The sequence below is a fragment of the Saimiri boliviensis genome, chromosome X (assembly GCF_048565385.1).
Source record: "Saimiri boliviensis isolate mSaiBol1 chromosome X, mSaiBol1.pri, whole genome shotgun sequence".
In the NCBI taxonomy this organism is placed as follows: domain Eukaryota; kingdom Metazoa; phylum Chordata; class Mammalia; order Primates; family Cebidae; genus Saimiri; species Saimiri boliviensis.
In genome coordinates, this window is record NC_133470.1 from 84,875,490 (window position 1) to 84,894,728 (window position 19,239).

The window sequence follows — 19,239 nt, forward strand, 5'->3', positions numbered from 1 at the left end:
CAGCTTACTGCAACCTCCACCTCCTGAGCTCAGGCAATCCTCCTGCTGCAGCCTCCTAAGTAGCTGGGACTATAGGTGTGCACCATCACGCCTGGCTAATTTTCTCTATTTTTTGTAGAGATGGGGTTTTGCCATGCTTCCCAGAGTGGTCTTGAACTCCTGGGCTCAAGCGATGCATACGGCTCGCATTTTTATGCCTCTTCTGCCTCAATCAGAAAGCCAGGACATAGGGCTCGCCTAGTCTGTTTTCTTTCTCTCGGGAACCACAGTCCTTCACTGGTTGCTGTCCCCCATCTGAAAACAATGGATTTCATATATTTGGCCCAGTTTCTAGCTGTTTCTGGTGAGACAGTAATTCTGAACCCTGTTATTCCCTGATGGCCATATTGACATTGAGTGACTTTACGTTTTTTTTTTTTTTTTTTAAGACAAATATGCATGTTAAATTTTTTTAGAGTAACTGGAATATAAATAGGGTGTACTACTTCCAAACTAGTAGAGGAAAATAGCAAATAATGAAGGCAAATATCCACTAATCAAAAAAAAGTCAAATAAGGGAAATAAAGAAACAGAAACATTGGAATACGTAGGAAGTATAATATAATATGTTAAAAATAGATTCAAAAAGCATTAAGCAGTGCTGCTTTTCCAGCCCTTTCTGGTCCTACCCTTTAAATGCATCTCTTGTAAACAGCTTATAGGTGGATTTTTAAAAATCCTAACTGGATAATTTAATCTACTTATTTTGCTTAATGCTTAATGTGAGGGAATAACAGGGTTCAGAATTACTGTCTCACCAGAAACAGCTAGAAACTGGGCCAAATATATGAAATCCATTGTTTTCAGATGGGGGACAGCAACCAGTGAAGGACTGTGGTTCCCGAGAGAAAGAAAACAGACTAGGTGAGCCCTATGTCCTGGCTTTCTGACTGAGGCAGAAGAGGCATAAAAAATGTGAGCCATCATGAGAAGAAAAATCACCCAATAGAAACTGACCCAGGAGAGTTTCTGTTTCTGGTCCAGTGTGTCAGGAGGCCAGAAGTCATCAGTCTGTCCTAAGAACAAGTAAAAGTGGAACACACTTAAAATCAACAACGCCTCTTAGATTTATCAGAGAATTGAAATCACTGGGCTAACTGCTGCTCCCAAAACTGGGGAGACAGGTGGGCACAGAGAATCACAACTCAGCAGTGCTGGCATAGGAACACCTGAACTGCAATTGCTGAATTGCTGGAGACTCAGTGTGGACAAGTCTGAGAGTTAAAATTCCGGGGTGGGGGCAGTCTTAGAGGGGCTCCTATACTGTTGTTAAGCTTTACCTTCAGGAGCTCAACCAGGTTCTCACAGAGAAAAATCTCATCATGCTTCTGGCAGCGGGAGGGGAAGGTGGCCATTTTGAAATATGCCCAGAGTATCCTGTTTTTTTTTTTTTTGGAGACAGAGTTTCACTCTTGTTACCCAGGCTGGAGTGCAATGGCGCGATCTCGGCTCACCGCAACCTCCACCTCCCGGGTTCAGGCAATTCTCCTGCCTCAGCCTCCCAAGTAGCTGGGATTACAGGCACGCGCCACCACGCCCAGCTAATTTTTTGTATTTTTAGTAGAGACGGGGTTTCACCATGTTGACCAGGATGGTCTCGATCTCTTGACCTCGTGATCCACCCTTCTCGGCCTCCCAAAGTGCTGGGATTACAGGCTTGAGCCACCTCGCCCGGCCAGGGTATCCTGTTCTTAACTAGGCCTGCCCTCAAGAATAACCCTTACCAGGCCCCACCTATTAGGGTTTTGCCAGAGCCTAACTGACCGAAGGGAAGGGAAGGGAAGGGAAGGGAAGGGAAATACGCAACTCAGCCTTTCGTAGCCATCCTGGCCCACCTAAGTGGGGTACAATCTGAGAAGCATTGGTGAGACTCACAGTCTAATTATAGGACTGAATGCTTTTCCTCCCTCCATATACTGCCATATCACTCTGGCCCATTTGCAGCAGGTCCTTTTGCCCCGTATGTGTCCAGCTTTTGACAAAGGAAAAAAAAAAAAAAAAAGAGACGCGACATACTAAAGGCCAAAAAACACAGTTCAAAAAGATAGAGCCAGTACCAGAAGCAGACTCAGCTATGACAGGGGTGTTGGAATGATCAGACCAGAAGTTTAATATATATATATGATTAAAATGCTAAGGGCTCTAATAGAAATAGGAGACAATGTGCAAGAACATGGCCACAATTAGTTGCAAGGGAGGATGGGAAATAAAGTTTCTGGCTGTCAAGCCATATATGCTATTAACCTTTGGACATTTTATTTCTAAGAAGGAGAAGCTGAGAATGGATATTGGGGGACACTTAGCAATCTCTTCCACAGTGTCTTTCATCAGTTTTGGTACATTCTCAGACATTGTTTATTAATATATTTTATATTCCCTATTCTCCTTTCTCTTCTAGAAATTCAACTAGATGTATGTGTGACCTATCTTATTGTCTCTCTGTGCTGCATTCTGGGTAATTTCCTTAAATTCATCTTCCAGTTCACTATTTCTTTCTTCAGCTATGTTTAATATGCTGTTTAAACTTTAAAGGCCCAATTTCGATTATCATATTTTTAGTTTCTAGGAATTCTTTTTGGTTTTCTTTCAAGGGTGCCTAGTCATTTTATGTTCTCTTTTTTTTGTTTGTTTGTTTTTTGTTTTTACAGTTTCAATACTTCCTTTTATTTCTTTAAACATATTAATTATACTTACATTCTTTGTCACATAATTTCAAAGGCCGCTATCTTTGCAGGACTGATACTTGAATTCACATGTTGAATGTTTCTATAACTCATGGTGGCTTGTTTCCTTGCACAGTTTGGGATTTAAAAAAATTACATATTTTGGAATTTTCTGTGGAAGTGCTTTGAGGCCTGTGTTTAAAGGGCATCCCTCCTTCCACAGAGGATTTGCATTTGCTTATGCTGGTCACTCTGGAGCAATGTGACCTCTGGACCACTTCATTTAGAACTTAAATAGGCCAGGTGCGGTGGCTCATTCCTGTAATCTCAGTGCTTTGGCAAGCTGAGGCACCACACCCAGCCTATTTAAGCTTTATATTGAGAACTTGTTTCTAAAATAAAAACTTAAAAATGTATTTTATTAATATTTTAAACTTTGCTATGTTTATTGGGCTGTCACAATCTAAGTTAAATCTGTATGTAAGATAGTCAAATGCAGCTTCAAGACAAATCCAGCTTCGCCAGCAACCAGATCACTGTTTCTTTTCTTTTCTTTTTTGAGACAGAGTCTTACTCTGTCACCCAGGCTGAAGTGCAGTGGAGAGATCCCAGATCACTGCAACCTCTGCCTCCTGGATTCAAGTGATTTTCATGCCTCAGCCTCCCAAGTAGCTTGGATTACAAGAACGTGCCATAATGCCCAACTCATTTTTTTTTTTTTTTTTGTATTTTTAGTAGAGAAAGGGTTTACCCATGTTGTCCAGGCTGGTCTTGAGCTCCTGACCTCAGGTGATTCACCTGCTTCGGCCTCCCAAGGTGTTGGGATTACAGGCGTGAGCCTCTGTGCCTGGCCAGACCACTGTTTCTAAGTCCCTCCGAGAGAGGTTGTGAAGTATCTACTGCTCTATGCCTAGATTGCTCTAAAAGGGCAGTTCAGCTCGTGGCTATAAGTGGGCCATGTTGCTCCCAAAGCCTCCACTGCTTTCTCAGGCCGCACTTGCTCCCACCGCCCTCAAGCCGCCCTTCCCCTCTGCTGCATCTCCGTGGTGGAGAGTCACAGCTTTAGAGACCCCGCCAGCTACAGTGTGGAGAAGGTGTTGCCAGTGTCCCAAGTTGAGGAGAGGTGCAGGTCACCTCTGTCCCTTTAGGTGGCCCGTTGGTCTTCGTGGGGCTCTTCTAGTCCCTAGCCTGGGCCTTTGCGGCCCAAATTCCACGGTCAGAGAACCACAACACTCACATGTGCCAATCTGCCACACCCCTCCCCTGTCACCCTTAGGATGCCATCCACTGGGGCGGCCCTTGGGAGGCTCTAGGTAGGACTGGGGACTGACTTGACTGGTGTCTCAGGGATCAGCTATGAGTGCTGGGTCTTCGCTCATCCACTCTGTCCACGGCAATGGACACCTATGTCGTCACTGCAGTGCTGTGACTGTCGCATTTATAATTTCTTCCCCCTCTGGGAAACCTGCTCTGAGGAGGCAGGGCTCACTGCTGCAACCTAGTCCCCAGGACAGTGTGTGGCACAGACTAGGGGTTCAAATGGAGGAACACGAAAGAGTGGCTCAAATCTTCAGCCAGCAGGCAGTACAAGCACCAGATGGGAAATGATAACATGGGGGGAGTGGGGTTGCACACACTCCTTTCTACCATGGGCAGTCCAGAGAGACCAAGAGGGCGTCCTTCCCCACCTTCCCCTAAACCCCCCAAGGTGCTCAGGAGGTAGCTTCCCTCTGCGCAGTATCTTAAATAAACTGTTTATTCAGAAGGAACAATTAAAGAAAGCAACTATGAGGTGGATTACAAAAATGAAGAAGCATAGCTCCTCTCCAGGCTCCAGGGTGAGATGGTCCTGCGCCGCCGAGACTGCCAGCCCTGGGTTGGGCGCATCCGTGGACTAGCGTGCGCGTGAGTGCCGATGTGCGCCCATGCGCACCCACCACCAGCAGGGGTGTGGACATCAGTGAATGACTTAGGCCCTTCCCCGCCCCACAAAGCAGCAAAAGTGAGGCCTTCTTCTTCCCCTCCCCCTTCCCAGATCCCGCTCTGAGACCCCGTCTCCTCCGGCGGCAGTATGACCACCCTCACTCACAAAGAGCACCAGTGATCCTGTCAAGACATCTGGGGGAAGAGGGGAAAAAAAAAAAAAAAAACAACAGCACACCAGATGTGTGGCCAGGAACTGCCCAGTGGCTCCCAGGCCATGGATGCCCTGAGAGGCCCCAGCCCTGAGAACCCCAAGCCCTTGGTGGAGAGGCAGGGAGGTGACAACACCAGTGATGGCAAACTCCTCCTCCTCCAAGTGGCCATTTGAGGACAGGGAAGGAACTGGGAGGCAGTCCCTGTGGCAACGAGGTGGCACACCCCCTTCCAGAAGAGGGAAGCACAGGGGGGCACAAGGCCCAGCCGAGCTGGCTGAGCACCCAGGGCTGGGGCCAGCGCCTGGACAGTCACCTGGAGAGGAACCCCACTCCCATCCCGCAAAGAAAAGAGTAACAGTCGCAGAAGAGGCAGGCTCAAAGCGTGGTCCTGCCGTAGGCACGTTGATTAGGACGCCAGCCCGCGTGAGGTATTGCGCTCTCCCCCCAGCCCCCTGCTCAGGCCGAGCCCTCCCACCCTCCCCTCCCTCGCCTCACGGGTGACCAGGGACACCCATGGGTGGAGGTGGGGCAGGGGCCAGCCTGCTTGCTACGGTGCCCTAGGTGGGGGCCAGCTCGAAGGCGCCATCGCTGGTGGGGGTGGTGAAGAAGGAGGGCGGGTCGGAGGTCGCGGACGCCTGCTCCCCGGTGGCCTGCTCCTGCGATCGGCGCTCCTCCAGCCGCAGGCTGCGCTCGAAGTCCAGCAACTGCCCCATGAAGTTGAAGTTGGGGGAGATGTTAGACTTCTTCCTCTTCACCAGGTCATAGGCATCGTTGAGAGAGAGGTGGAGCTTCTGCATGAGGTAGGCCACAGTGACGGTGACAGAGCGGCTGACCCCCGCTAGGCAGTGGACGAGCACCCCGCAGTTCTGAGACAAGGCTTCATCTAGGTGGAGCAGGACAGGGCCGGGGAGACCCCGAGTGCAGGTGTGTGTGAGACCGAAGCCTTCCGACGGGCCCTCAAAGTCCCCGCCCTGCCCTTGAGTCAGATGGCCACGGCCTGGAGGTTTCACTGGTGGCCTCTGGGGGCCGCCCTGAGTTCTACCTGTTCCCTGGAAGTGCCACCCTTGCTTTGGGCTCTGGGAATGGCAGCTGCACTTGGGAGGAATGATCACGAGGGGGAGGCCAGGAGCCGGCCTGCGGGCGGGGAGGTGGAGGGGGCAGAGAGGTTGCAGTTCGGAGAGGTGGGGGGGCGGAGTGGTGGAGAGATGGGGGACGGAGGGGTGGAGAGGTGGGGGACGGAGGGGTGGAGAGGTGGGGGACGGAGAGGTGGAGAGGTGGGGGACGGAGAGGTGGAGAGGTGGGGGGCGGAGAGGTGGAAAGGTGGGGACGGAGAGGTGGGAAGGTGGGTGGGGTGGACTCACCGATGAATGCAATGGCCTCCGGAAAGAACTGCGACAGGTTCTGGCTCCAGTGGTCGGAGATGGGGATCTGCTTGTAGTGAAAGTCACCATTCTTCTCGAAGAAGTTTGGGAGGTTGGGGGTGACATTGAGGATGTAGCGAATGCCCAGTTTGGCCAGGCTTTCCAAGTTGGCTGAATCCCGGGCGCTGCCCAGGTAGAGATTGGGCAGGATCTGGACAGGGAAGGATGCCCGCAGGCCCACTGTGGGGGGTGTGACACCCTCCGAATCCAGGCCACAGCTCATGGAGTCGCGGTCAGCCTCGGATTCCGCATCAGAGCAGTCGGAGCCCAGGCACAGGCTGCCCAGCCCCACCACGGGGGCTGGACTGGGCAGCGGGGCCAAGCTGGAGCTGGCACGGCCACTCAGGCTGGTCTCACACAGATGAGGGCACTCGGCCTGGAATCTGCTGAAGCCACCTGTCGGGGAGAGGTCATGGGGCCTGCTGACCTGTCCTCCTGGGCAGCCAAGTGCCTCTGTCCGGGGCTGGGGAGCTGACCCTAGACAATTCAGGGGGTTTGCAAATGTTCCCAAAGGGCACACAAAAGCCAGCAGCTTGGTGTGTCCTGGTGCCCACATGGGGCCCTAGCCACCCTCAGTGAGAACTCTTGGCCACTGCTCTGGAGAGCAAGTGTCCACTGCAGCTGCTGGGGCTGCAACAAGCTGGGCTCACGCTGAGCCACCAAAGAGGATCTTACACCCCTAGGGTCAAGCTGAGGCCGGTGTGAGGGCTTAACAGAGTCTACATGTACTGCTAGCCTCAGGGAGGACTGTGGCCATCGGTTAAAGACGAGGAAGATCCCAGATGTCAGTTCTCTGCCTGGGCGTCTTCTGAGTACCCTCAGAGATGAAGTGGAACCCCAGGATGTGAGGAGCTTGGGGGAGAATGGAACACTCCACCAGAATGGCTCTAAAGTCCCAAGAACCCAGAACCTCTGTTTACAGACACCACTCTTTTCCCCGGCTGGAAAGCTGAAACTTGATAGGTCCCTAATACAGTCCAGTGGACCTTTCTTGGCGACGGCTGGCTCTGGATTCATGAGAACCCTGTCTCTGCCCTGGGCCTGTTCAGCCTGCCTCCCCTGCCTTGATTCCCTGCCCAGCCCCCCACCCCTGCCCTGCTGCTGTCCGACCCCTGCCTCCCTCGCTTATTGCAGAGACCGGGGAGAGCCCGCACTTTGTCCTTCCCTTTTGAGCATCCTGGGAACTAGCTCAGGTCAAGCCAACTCCCCATTTTCCAGACTTAGAGACTGGGGCTTCAGAGTGAAGAACCTGCCGGAGGTCACACTCGGGGCTCCCCTCCTCTCAGAGCAGCCTGGCAGGTCATTAGGGGAGGGGGGCCTCAACCCGCTTTGGAAAACAAGAGGTAGGGCTCGCCTAAGGTCAAAGGAATCCGGAACCGCCTGGGAAGGGGGGCCCCCGCGGCACCTACCCTGGAGGTAGTAGGCCAAGTAGCCTTCCTCCCGCAGCTTCTGCAGCAGGGTACCCAGCACTGACTCGGCTTCCCACTCCTCCGTTTCAGCCTCGGCCTCCCCGCGCCGGCGCCGGCCCCCACCCTGGTCGTACAGGAGTACGGGGGCAGGCGGGGGCGGCTGGAGCGGCGGTCCCGGCAGGAGCGCGCGCACCGACAGGCTGCCCCTCCGCAGGCGGCGCAGCAGCAGCGCGGGTAGGGCCACGCTCAGCGCCCCACCGATGCGCGCGGACTCGTACAGCTCGCGGCTGCGGCAGTCCAGGAGCAGCAGCTGCGGCCGCGGGGGCGACAGCTCCCGGCGCAGCCACAGGCACGAGCGCCCCAGGCCCTCCATCGGCGCTCGGCTTCTGACACGTCGGGCCGCGGGCACTGCGGAGAGAGGGAAGGCGCAGTGTGAGCTCCCGGAGGGCCGAGGGGGCGCAGACAGGAAGCCGGCCCGGCGTCCTGAAGGCGGGAGCCCAGGGTCCCCCATCGCGAGGATTCCCAACAAGGTGCCCCAAGAAAACCCCCGAGGCAGCCGCTCAGCACAGGGAAAGGTCCTCCAGAAAAGGGTTGAGCGTCTAGCCGCCCCTTCGAGGCTCATCTTGGGGTACCCCGAGGCCGCAGCTGTGTCCCTCCATATCCCCTTTCTGCTCCTCTCTCGGCCTTCCCGCGATCGCTCCCCAAGTTCCAGCTTCCGACTTTGGTGGTGGGGGGCTGTGAGTGTAGGGGGTGCCGTTCAAGACCCAGATCTCCCCCACGGCCAGGTGGGCCAGGGGAACAGAGGCGGAGCAGAGGTGCTGGGCCTCGGCGAGTCCTCTCAGAGGTGACCTGGCCCCCGGTGCCCCATCTCCCCCCACCCTCAGGAGAGAACAAAAGGAGAGAGACCTGGAGCACGATCCGGCGGTAGGCGACCGCGCGTAGACGTTCTGGTCACGGCCACTGCCACGGCGGAACGGGGGGCGCCGTTCCGGGGCACGGAGTCCCTAGGCCCGGCCGCTAGGAGAAGGCGGGGCGGCGGTGCAGGCTCGCACGTGGAAGCCGAGCCCCGCGCGCCCGCTCAGCGGCCGCTTCCTGGCAGCTGGACCCAGCTTCCACCTTGGAGACAGCCTTGGGACGTGGAGTTACAACTCCGAGGGGCGGGCCGGGGCGGGGCTGCGGGGGCGGGCCTGGGGGCCGGTGAGCCAACGGGTGCTAGCCGAAGGAAGCAGTCGGGTGGGACCCGCGAGTAGGCTGAGCTGGGGCTTCCACCGAGGCGGGACGGGGTCGGGGCAGAGGCCAAGGGCAGGTCAGGGGCCCAGCAGGGGACCAGCTGCGGCTCCCCTGGCCGGCGCCAGCCTGGCCTCGGGAGGCAGGGGGAGGGGTGGGGACAAGAGCCCAGCCCCCCCTGCCGCAGAAGCTGCCTCCAACCCAACTCACTCGGTGATACTGGACCATCTTCTCCCCTGCCTGGATCTCAGTGGCACCACCTCTGTAATGGGCTCATAGCTACCAGCATGGCCAAACATGGGATGCCACTGAAATGGCCCAGGGAAGGAGGAAGCAGGACCAGAAACTTTCTGCAGCTTTGGCCCAGAGCTCTGCTGCAGGGCTAGACAGGCAGGGGCAGCTCCTGGGCACCTCCCACCCCAGCCCGCTTCACTCACACAGCACTGACCAAAAGCACCCAGGAGCCCTGAGCTCCCAGCCCTAAACTGAGGTACTCTGCTCTTATCACATTCCTGATCCTAAGAGTGACCCCTGGCTCCCCACTTAGCTGATCAAAGTGGAGAGAAGTAGTTTCCAGCTAAATATCTCTCACATCCACGCCTCTCTCTCCTGGCCCCTGCCCCAGTCAAGGGCTCAAATTCATCAGCTCTAGGCCAGGTCACTGTCATGTCTTGCACAACAGTCTCCTGGCCTCCGGGCCTGCAGCGACCTGCCCTCCACCTTGCCCTGCCCTGCCCAATGTCAGAATGCCATCCACTCAACCAAGGCTGGTGGCCTCCATCCTTTCCTCCATGGGCACAATAGAGAGGGCAGATCCACAGGCAGCCAGGGCACTGCACAAGGTCTCAGGTGTGGTGAGCACCGAGACAGGACACCAGGGTCAGGGGGAGGTGTCCACAACACTGGTCTAGCTAAAAGTCCCTTCTCTGCTTAAAGCCCAACAAAAACAAATAACAGTGTTGAAGGAAAATGTACAATAGATAAGATAAAGCTCATACCCAACCAAAAGGTTAAGACCCCTGTAGATAAATGGGCAAAGAACCTGAAAACACTGCATACTCAGGAAGGAGGGAATGCGGCGGCCTTACAAATATTTGGGGGAAGGTTCAACCTCAGGCGTGGAAGGAAAGCAACTCCCAAAAACAAGTAACAACGACCAGCGAGGTAACACTTCCCACCTTCTGTGCTAGAAATGTCCTCAGGTTTGAGAACACCCAGTGCTGGTAAAATTGCTGTGACATCAACGTGCTGTTCAACCGTTGCAGGGTTATATATTGGTATGGCCTTTTTGGAAATTAATCTGGCTATATCAAGAGCTGGGAAAAAATCCCAACCCTTTGACCACTTTTGGGAATCTAAGGAACTAAAGTAAAAGAAATCAAAGTTATGCACATGAGGATGGGCACTACAACACATTTCTCTAAGGAGTGGAAAATGGAACGCGCACTGCGAGTCCCACAGTGGGAATCATTACGGCCAGTCGGTCCGCAGGTCTGGCCAGAGACTCCTCTCAGGAGCCATGGAGTCAGAGGAGAAAATGTCTGAGGTCATGGGTAGGGAAGAGGGCAGGTGATGGAAAGCTGGGGGTGGGTGGGTGAGTGTGAGGGGTGCCGTTGGAGGCCTAGATATCCCGCACGGCCAGATGGAGATCACCTCTAAGGGGCTTCCAGCTTCCCCTCCCCCTCCCTTCTGCGCAGTGGGCGGCTAGCCGGGGACTCCCAGGACCCTAGCACTGGGCTGCTGTCTGGCCACATCCCCATGTCCCTCCCTGTCTCTAAGATGAGTCCTAATTCGTGCATCCAGGGGCTTTGGGCAGCTGGACTGTGCCCTTCCTTCTCCTCTTGCCCAGTGGGCATGGGCCCCAGCCCAGGCCTCCCTCCTATGCCCCCTGCCCAGGTTCTGAGATTCTGCTTCTTTCTTCAGGCCCCCTCCTCCAGACAGCCTTCCCAACTCGGAGCCAGTGGTCTCCCTCCTTTGTGCTCCCCAGTGTGGTCACTGTCCCCCTTTCTCAGTGTGTTCCTCGGGCAGGAACTTTGTCTTCTGTCTTCTACCTCCTCCTATCTCAGCCTAGCCCACAGTGGTGGAGGTGGATACTGGTGTCCAGCCCGGGGGCTGCCTCCAGGCCCATTGCAGCTGTGAGTGGGAGCTCAGAGTGGGCAGGGGTTGAAGGCACCACCGAGGTTCTGCCATGTGCCAGTCTGGTTGTGGCTAGTGGAGGTGGCACAGGGCTGTGAGCAGCAGGGAGCTGGACAGCCGTGTTCCCCCACCCCCCCCACCCCCCGCCCCAGCTCAATCTGGCTGGAGAGGTGCTTAGGCCGCTCTGGAGAGGGCTCCCTGGAGGTGAGAGGAGCTGGGCTAGGATGGGGATGAAGAGAGGCAACCTCCGAAATGGGGAAGGGAGGGGAATCCCAGGATCCCAGAGTCCCTGGCGAGGAGCTCCCTGAACCTAACTGCGGAGCCGTGCTGGCAAGCCCTCCCACCGGGAGAAAGCATTTGGGAGGGGGACATAAGGGGCTCATGAGGAGGCCATGAGGGGCTCAATCTCCAAAGTCAGAGTTCAGGGCCCACAGCGCCCACAGCGCCAGCAACAGGACAAATGGGAACCTGTTGCCGCCTCCGCACTGCAGGGCCGAGCGCAGCCAACCTCCTAACCCCCTCTCACCGGCGACCCTCTCCTGACTGCCCCCACTCAGGCCACCAGCAGCGCCAGCTCTGGGCGCCGCCGAGTCCCGCAGCCGCTCCCGGGTGGGCTGTGCCGGGGGAGGCCGCGTCGCGCGCCCGGGCCTCTCCTGGCCCCCTCCGGCGGGCGGAGCCAGGCCGCGCGCTCGCTGCTCGTCGCAGGGTGGGCGCTGCGCCCGCCTCCCCCGCCCCCGCCGGGCGTCCCGGGCCTCCGCCCGGCCGGGCCAGCGCCCCCTGGAGGCCGCGGGGAAGCCGCCGTCTGCAGGCCTCGCGAGTGCCGCGTGCGCCCTCTGGTCCCGGGGGCCTCCCGAGAGCGGCGCGGCGCGGCGCGGCGCGGCGCTGCCTTCCCACCCCGAAATGCACCGTTCCCGCCGGGCCGAGTGGCAGGATTTCGGCTGTCGCGGCCGGGTCACATGGCCAAGAGCACAAGTCCCAGCGACAGCGTGTCTGCCAAATCCAGTGTCTTTTCCATCAAATCCACTTTCTGCTGGGGATGGCTTTCTGCTTTTCCTGGTCGGTCTCCTCGCGGGACTGGGAGTTCCTCCAAGGCAGGAACGTGTGTGTGCCCGGCCCCAAGCTGGCCCCAGCCCCCAGTGCAGGGCCTGGCACGCGCCTGGCGCTCGCAGAAGAAATGCTCGTTAACAAAGAAGGCATGAATGAATGAAACCAATTGTTGCCTGAGGGAGCTGCTCCTGCTTTTCCTTCTGCCGATCACACACTCCTCCCCCACCCCGACACGCACAAGCACACGTGCACCTACAGCTCTCCCCGTAACACACACGCAGGCCGGCACCCAGACAGCGCGCGCGCGCGGACGCCAGCCCGCATGGAACCCACCTACTACGTGTTGGTCGGGCAGCTGGCGCCTCTTTGGTCCCACCTGGGCCGCCTCCATTTCAGCGGCGGGCTCTCTCCGCCTCCTCCCCGCCCCTCCCCCCGGCCCCTTGCCTCCACATCTAAGTACCCTACCTTGCACCCCAAGTGCCTTCTTTATCTCTTAGGGAAGAGGCCAAGCCAGTCGCTGGGGAGTCTCAAGGTCTGTTTAGGGAGACACCTGGGGGGCCCAAGGCTGATGAGCCGCTGCCGAAGGAGAGCCAGAGGTGCCTGGCAGGGATGCCACCAAATGCTGCAGCCTCTAGAGCCCGCGTGCCAGGTGCTGGGAGGGAGGGACTCAGAGATGTGCTGGGGGTGTCGATGGGTATTTGTGATGGGGGCCGGGTAGGGTGCTGGAGAGCGTGAATCCAGCAGGTGTGCGCGCGTGCTGGGGCGGATGAGAGTGCGCGCCGGAGATGCTGGAGGTGTGTGCCTGGGAAGTGGGGAGTGTCGGCCGCTGGGATGTGGATTTGTGATGGGATCTCGGTCCCGGTGGGTGGACTGCAGTGTCTCTGGGCTGGGAACCTGGGTGGGGTGTCTGTCATGGGATATGGAGAGTTCAAGGTGGCAAGGGCATGGTAGGGGGAGCTATGTTAGTGCAGGTATCGCAGAGATGTGTTGGAAGCGTGCGTGTGCGCCTGGGTGTGTACTGGGGCGTGGCAGGGTCTCGGTGGGTTGGCAGGAGTTGGGGACAGTGGTGAGTAGTGGCTCAGGGGCTGCTAGTGTGTGCATTACAGGGACCCGGCTCTGTGGTGCGTGGTTTGTGCGCGCGCGAGTGTGCAGCCGGTCTAAGTGGCAGCGGACACGGGAGGTGCACGGGCGGGGTGCACGGGTGTGCGGCAGCAGCACCCAATGGGTCTCCTAGGGGCGCGTGCGCCGGCTTCGTGGGGAGTGCGTTGTCAGGACTTTGGGGGTGCAGGGTGGAGGGGGGTGCACGTCGGGGGGGAGGTCAGCCAGGCCGGGTGGGGTGGGGGTGGGGTGGGGGTCCCCGGGACGTCGCGTGCTCCACTCACCTCTGCTCCGCTCGGTTCTCTGAGCCTGTTCCCTGCGTCGCGGCCGGGAAGTTTCTGAAGCTCGGGCGGCGGGAAGCGCCACACCGGAACCCCGGGCGGCGGCCTTGCCAGGAGCTGAGGGGCAGCCGCCGTCGCTGCGGAGGGAAACTCCAAATCCCGCCCCCGCCGCCGCCGCCGCCTCCGCCACCTCCTCCGCCTCCTCCCCTCCCGTCGCCGTCTTCTCCGCCCCCTGCCCAGGAGGGGCAATGTAGCTGGCGGCGCGCAGGGAGGGAGCGGGGAGGGGCCGCGGCCTTCCCGGCGTCTCCCTCCACCTCCCATGCCCCCGCCCGCCTTCCTCCCACCTGCAAGCTTCTGCCCTCTTCGCCCGTCCTGCACGACGCGCCCTGCGCTCCCCGGTCCCCAATGGCGCTACTGAGTGGGGACTTCGGAGCTTGGGCCGCCGGAGTGAGGTTGGGGGCCCTGAACTAGGCTGGGCCTGGGTTAGGGGGACGGTTTCTCCGCAGAATCTGCACTGGCACCCCAGCCAAGGGGCCCACTGAGGTCCCCAGAGCCATCTCCTGCTCCCACAGTGGAGAAGGTATAAAGTCTGGCTGACAGGGCTGCCAATTCCGCCCCCACCCCGGGTTCCCCTGCAGTGTGTCCTCTTATTCTCATGTGTCAGATTCTGGCTACTAGTAATAGCATTTGAGCCTCAGTGCCTGGAAGGGGTGGAGCCAGGATGTTGGGGGAGGGGCTGGGAGCAAGTAGGGAGCGGGTATTGTCACCAGGTCCCGTTAGCTTTCTCCTCTGTACCACAGGTCACACCCATTGGCACCAAGGACCTCGTTTTATCCTTACAGCAGTTCTGGAAGTCTGAGGAGATTGTCCCCATGTTACAGCCTGGGAAACTGAGGTCGTGGCTCCCTGGTGGTGGCACAATAGTGTGGTGGCAAAGTAGGATGGGGCTCAGGCTGGTTGAGTTCGGAAGCCTAGAACCTGAACGAGCCAGCGTGAATGCGGAAGATTGCGTGGGGAGGGGAGGGGAAGGGGAGGCAGCCATCGGAGGTGTGCACCTGGCCTCCTGCCTGCAGTGGAGGAGAGGCTGAGACCCGGCAGGAGGATGTGAGCATCAAGGGGGTGCAGGATAATGTGCGGCCAGGGAGGGCTGGGATGCCAGCAGCTCCGCTGGCTGCCTGGCTGTGTCTGCGGCAGCGCTGAATTCCCCTGAGTCATTACCCCTGGAAGAGACAAGGGCAGCAGCTTTGCCTCTGGAGCCCAGGTCCCTGCCCCATCTCTGGGTCTCCATTTCCAGGTCTGTACTTTTGGGGGGAGAGGTGGGACCATGTGATCTCCAAGGGCCCTCCTATCTGTGCACTTTCAAGTCATGGTGAGTGAGCTGGGAGGGTCCTGCTGTCGCCAGCCAGGCCTGCCCGCCCTGCTCTGGGCCCAGCTGCCCCTCTGCACCTTTTCAGCCTTGACAGCAGCAGAGTCCCTCCTGGAAGGAGGCCACTGGCCCTGCAACCGTGTCGCTGCTCTGGACGCTGGGCCTCGTGGGGCTGCACTGGGGCTCTCCCCTACAGCCTTGGGGGGCAGGCTGCCCAGGACTTGCCACGAAGGCGAGCATATGCAGCCGCCACTGCTAGACATGCTGAAGTTACGGGACCTTTCCTAAGAAATCCATATACCATAGAAGCTGTGCCCTAAAGTCAGGGGGCTGGCTTTCACATTCCCCGCTCCGCCGAGGGTGCTTCCTGTTTGGACTAGGACAGCTGTGCCCATGGCCTGGATGCTCAGCTGATCACCAAAGGCTTGGTGGGTGAGCTGACTCAGAGGAGTTTCTAGAAAGGTTGGTTAACACCCCCCCACCCCCACTGCCACCATCCCGTGCTTTAGTGACTCAGGGCTGAGAGGCTGGGGGAGAAACATTTGGATCAAATAATCCGCCCTCGTCCCTGCACAGCTCCCACTCCAGCGCTCCCAGTGTCTGCTCTCCAGGCAACCAGACCATCCGTTGCTGGAAAAGGAGCATGCAAAGGCTGGGCCTGCCCCGAGATGCCTCAGGAAATAGCGGTCCCCTCCTCATCCCCAGGGCTGGGGAAGAAAATGCAGAACACTCCCAAAGGGGACTTGAGTGAGTGAAAGTTTGCTTCACAGAACCGAGGGCACAGCTGGGCCTCTGACTCCAAAGCAGCTGGGTCCATCTGCTGCTGACGGCAGTGACGGGGCGCCCCAGCCCTTGCCCTTGCCTCTGAGCCCCTTACCCTCCATTCCACCTGAACCCCAAGGCCACTGCCATCCTTCTCGTTCCTTCCTTGGGGATGGCCATTGGGAAGTGGCCATCTTGTTTCCTGTGAGACCTCACGCCCTCCCGAACCCCAGAGGTGCTCCCCAGAGACCCTGAAAGCAGCCCCAGGAACTGGCAGCCCCGGGCGAGGTGGAGGGGCCAGGGAGCTGCGCTTTGCTTGGGGTAGAGACGTCGTTAGCCTGGCAGGGCCTCGGGTGGCTGGCCCGACTGGCGCCCTCTGACACGGAGGGCTTTGGCTGCAGGCACCTGGTCCTGTTAAGGGGCATTTTGTTCAGGTCCCGAATCTGGTCCACTGTTCAGGTGAATGAGGTTTTGGGGAGAGACTGTGGGAAAGGTGATGACTGTCAGAGCTGAAGTCCCCAGGCTACCCTGCTGTGCCGGGTCCTCCCTGCCTGTCACCCTGCATGGAACTTGGGGAGAGACTGTGGGAAAGGCGATGGCTGTCAAAGCCGAAGTCCCCAGTCTACCCTGCTGTGCCGGGTCCTCCCTGCCTGTCACCCTGCATGGAACCTGGGTCACATCTATGGGCCCCGGCGCCAGGGTGCACACACATCCAAGACTTTATTTCTGGGTAACCATTGGGTCATACGGCGGTGCCTTCTGCAGCTGAAGCCATCTGCTCACATGACAACCCCCCACCGTCCCTCCAACTCCTCCCTCTGCACCCCTCCCAGATCTGAAACGCTTCAGCCAGCATCTTCTAGACGCATCCCGCTACCAGCTGCCGTGCCTTCAGAAACACCCTACCTGTCCACAGCATCTCCCAATGGAGTCATGCCCAGACATTGAAACAAAATGGCCTATAGTGGCTCTGAAATCTCACTTGCAGAGGAGGTCAAAGGCAGGCCAGCCAGGAAGCCAAGAGCCCAGGGGTGTGAGCGGCAGGGAGAGATGGGAGGTAGGTGAGAGGGAAAGGAGGGGGCAGAGCAGAGGGCACCAGCCTGTGCAGCGATTGATTCCTGGGGGCCAAGACCTGGCGAGCCATTAACACCCCCATTCCAGGAGGGCTCAGGTTCAGGTTCAATACAATTCCCCTCCGGCCAGCTGCACAGACTCCCTCTCCTTGTCTTCTCCTCCCAAGCAGCAGTGCACGTGTGTCTGGATATACATTACAGATGATATAATCCTTTTACCGGGAGAACCAGCCGCACACACCCCTGGGCTGGACAGGGGAAGGGAGGTGAGTGGAGACAAGGACTCTCCGTCCAGACCCCATGCAGCGGGAAAGGAGGAGAGAGGGTAGCAGGTGACGTTCCTGCATGTCCCCGGAAAGAGGGGAGCCACCAGGGGTGAAACAACAGGGCTGGGGGTACTGGGGGTGCCAAGGGCGTGCCCAGACGGCCTGGCTCCCGTGCTGCAGAGCCCCCTCCCTTGCTCAGGAGGAAGGCTCACCTGCCTTTCTGGCCACACTTCAGCATCCTCCCCCCGCCCCCGACAGGAACATGCTTCTCCAGTCAGGCCGTCTCATCACAGGTAACAAGATAAGGCACGAGACAGGCAGACGTGGCTGGGCCCAGGCGGGGGCTTGTGGCGAGCACTGGCCCTGGCTCAGATGTCTGTAGGGGTGGAGAGGGGCTCCTACAGGCTGCAGGATTTTCTCATCTCACTCCTTGGGGGCCTCTGCCCCTGCGTGTTGTCATAGCACCTGTTGGCTCGTCTGGCTGCCTCCCTCTGCCACTCCCCACGTCCTCCCGGCACTGCAAGGCGCAGCCTGGGCCCAGACCCATCCCAACCCTGAGGCTGCTGAGCCCCTTGCTGCTCTGGTGTCCAGGCGCACCCAGCACCTCTCCTGCCCACCACTGCCACTAGCCCACGGCCCTGCTGCAATTGGGGTCACAGCTGGAGCCAGGGAGTCCCAGCTGACGGAGGCTGGTGCCCTCCAGGACAGGGCCTCCAGGCGGGCCACCCTTGGAAGCCATCCTGAGCAGCCCCAGGGACAGGTGAGGGTCTCCTCCTTCCCGTCACTGGCACCGTGACCCTGAGGACAAGCTATGCTGTTTGCTGTACTTCTTGTTTGCTTCTGGATGAGGACAGTGAAGTTCGGGGTTGGGGGGGGCAGCGACCAGGCAACGCGCTCTGGTCCATAGACTGGCAGCCAAGGCCCCATGGCCAGGGTGCCCCTTCACAGGGACCTGCCTTTGCCCTTGGGTGGCTCTTCCTCATAGGCTGAGGGACAGGCAGGAAGGGAGCCACTGGCCCAGGCCTCGGTCACCTGGGAAGCCACCCACCTGGCCAGAGGAAGGAAGGAGGTAGCTCCCTTCTGGTTGCAGAAGGGCACTGGACAGCGTGGGTGCGACCCAAACTGCAGAGAGGACCTGCTGCCGCGGCCAGGGTGGAGTTCCAGGCTGTGGTCCAGAGCGTGCGCACCCCAGCCCCGGTGCAGGTCTTCTGCTCTGTCACCCTCTCTTAGCCCTGCCACCCCCCGTCCCTGGGTTCTTGCTGCCCCCTCCTCATTCTCCGCCTGCAAGCCTCGCACAGGAAGGCTTGGGATATTTCTGCCAGCTCTCTGGGGAGTTCTGTCTAAATTTAGAGAGCAGCTATTACCCCTCAGTACCTGCTTCCCACATGGGTGGCTGATTTGCGTCCCGAGAGCCTCGGAGGGGAGAGCGGTGCAGATGCGGTGCCGCGTGACCTACCCACCCCTTGGAGCCAGCTCCTGGGCAGAGAGAAGGCGGAGAGGAGAGGGAAGGAGAGGAAGGTGGCAGCCATGGCCCAGGATCAACCGCATGCCCGTGGAGAGGGCCCGAGAGACGCCATAGGTGGGAAGGGGACAGCCAAGGCTCTTTGAGTGGGGTCAGGCACGCCTGGCCTTCCCAGTGGGATACTGTGGCTTCTTACTGCCCTGCCTACAAGGAGAGGGTGACCATCTTCACAGCGATCTCCCTTCCGCCACTGCACACTGCATGCCCGCTGCCATGGCAATGTCACACAGAGAAAAGGAGGGTGCACACAGGAGCTCTGGGACTTAGTCATCAGTCCTGGAAAAGGCTGAAATCACCTGGAGCAGGGCCTGAGACTCGTTCTTCACTGCCCATTGAGTTCCAGGAAGAATGGCTGTGGCTGACATGGGCTGGGACCATGAGGGTGACCCAGGGTCCAGTCTGTCAGCTTGCAAGGCTCAGCTCTCGGGACATGTGGTTGGAGAGCTGGCCAGAGCCATGAGGCCCTTGGCTGCCTGCTCTTCTCAACCCTGGAGAGGAAAGCAGGGGAGGCTGAGGATGGGATCCCTAAGACCATGAGCCTAGGGAGACTTACCAATCACAGGGCAACCAGCTTGAGACTGGCTTCCTGAAGGGGTGAGGGTCCTGTCCCTAGAGGGATCCAAGCAGAAGCTGCAGGGCTGCCAGAGGGAGGTGTCGCAGATTGCTGGCGCTAAGGCCAACTCCCTGGCATCTGAGGATGGGTCTGTTCATGGCCCTGCTCCCTGGCTGGCTGTGGTCAAGCTTGTGCTACGGTGAATGGCAGACGTTCCCTCGGAGCTCAACACAACCCC

The 19,239-nt window shown here is 58.6% G+C and overlaps 1 protein-coding gene across 2 annotated transcripts; it reads right to left on the reverse strand.

Moving 5' to 3' along the window:
• Nucleotides 1-4,440: 4,440 nt before the first annotated feature.
• Nucleotides 4,441-13,616, reverse strand: DUSP9 (dual specificity phosphatase 9). 2 transcript variants are annotated; one of them, XM_039464168.2, is made up of 4 exons: nt 13,463-13,616; nt 7,671-8,078; nt 6,202-6,657; nt 4,441-5,723 (listed from the first exon to the last, which is right to left on the reverse strand). In XM_039464168.2, the coding sequence occupies exons 2-4, from the start codon at nt 8,041-8,043 to the stop codon at nt 5,398-5,400; spliced, it is 1,155 nt and encodes a 384-aa protein (XP_039320102.1). In that variant the 5' UTR covers nt 8,044-8,078; nt 13,463-13,616; the 3' UTR covers nt 4,441-5,397. The 2 variants fall into 2 exon arrangements, with proteins under 2 accessions (XP_039320102.1, XP_010330073.1); XM_010331771.3 differs by lacking the exon at nt 13,463-13,616 and adding an exon at nt 8,577-12,405.
• Nucleotides 13,617-19,239: the final 5,623 nt, after the last annotated feature.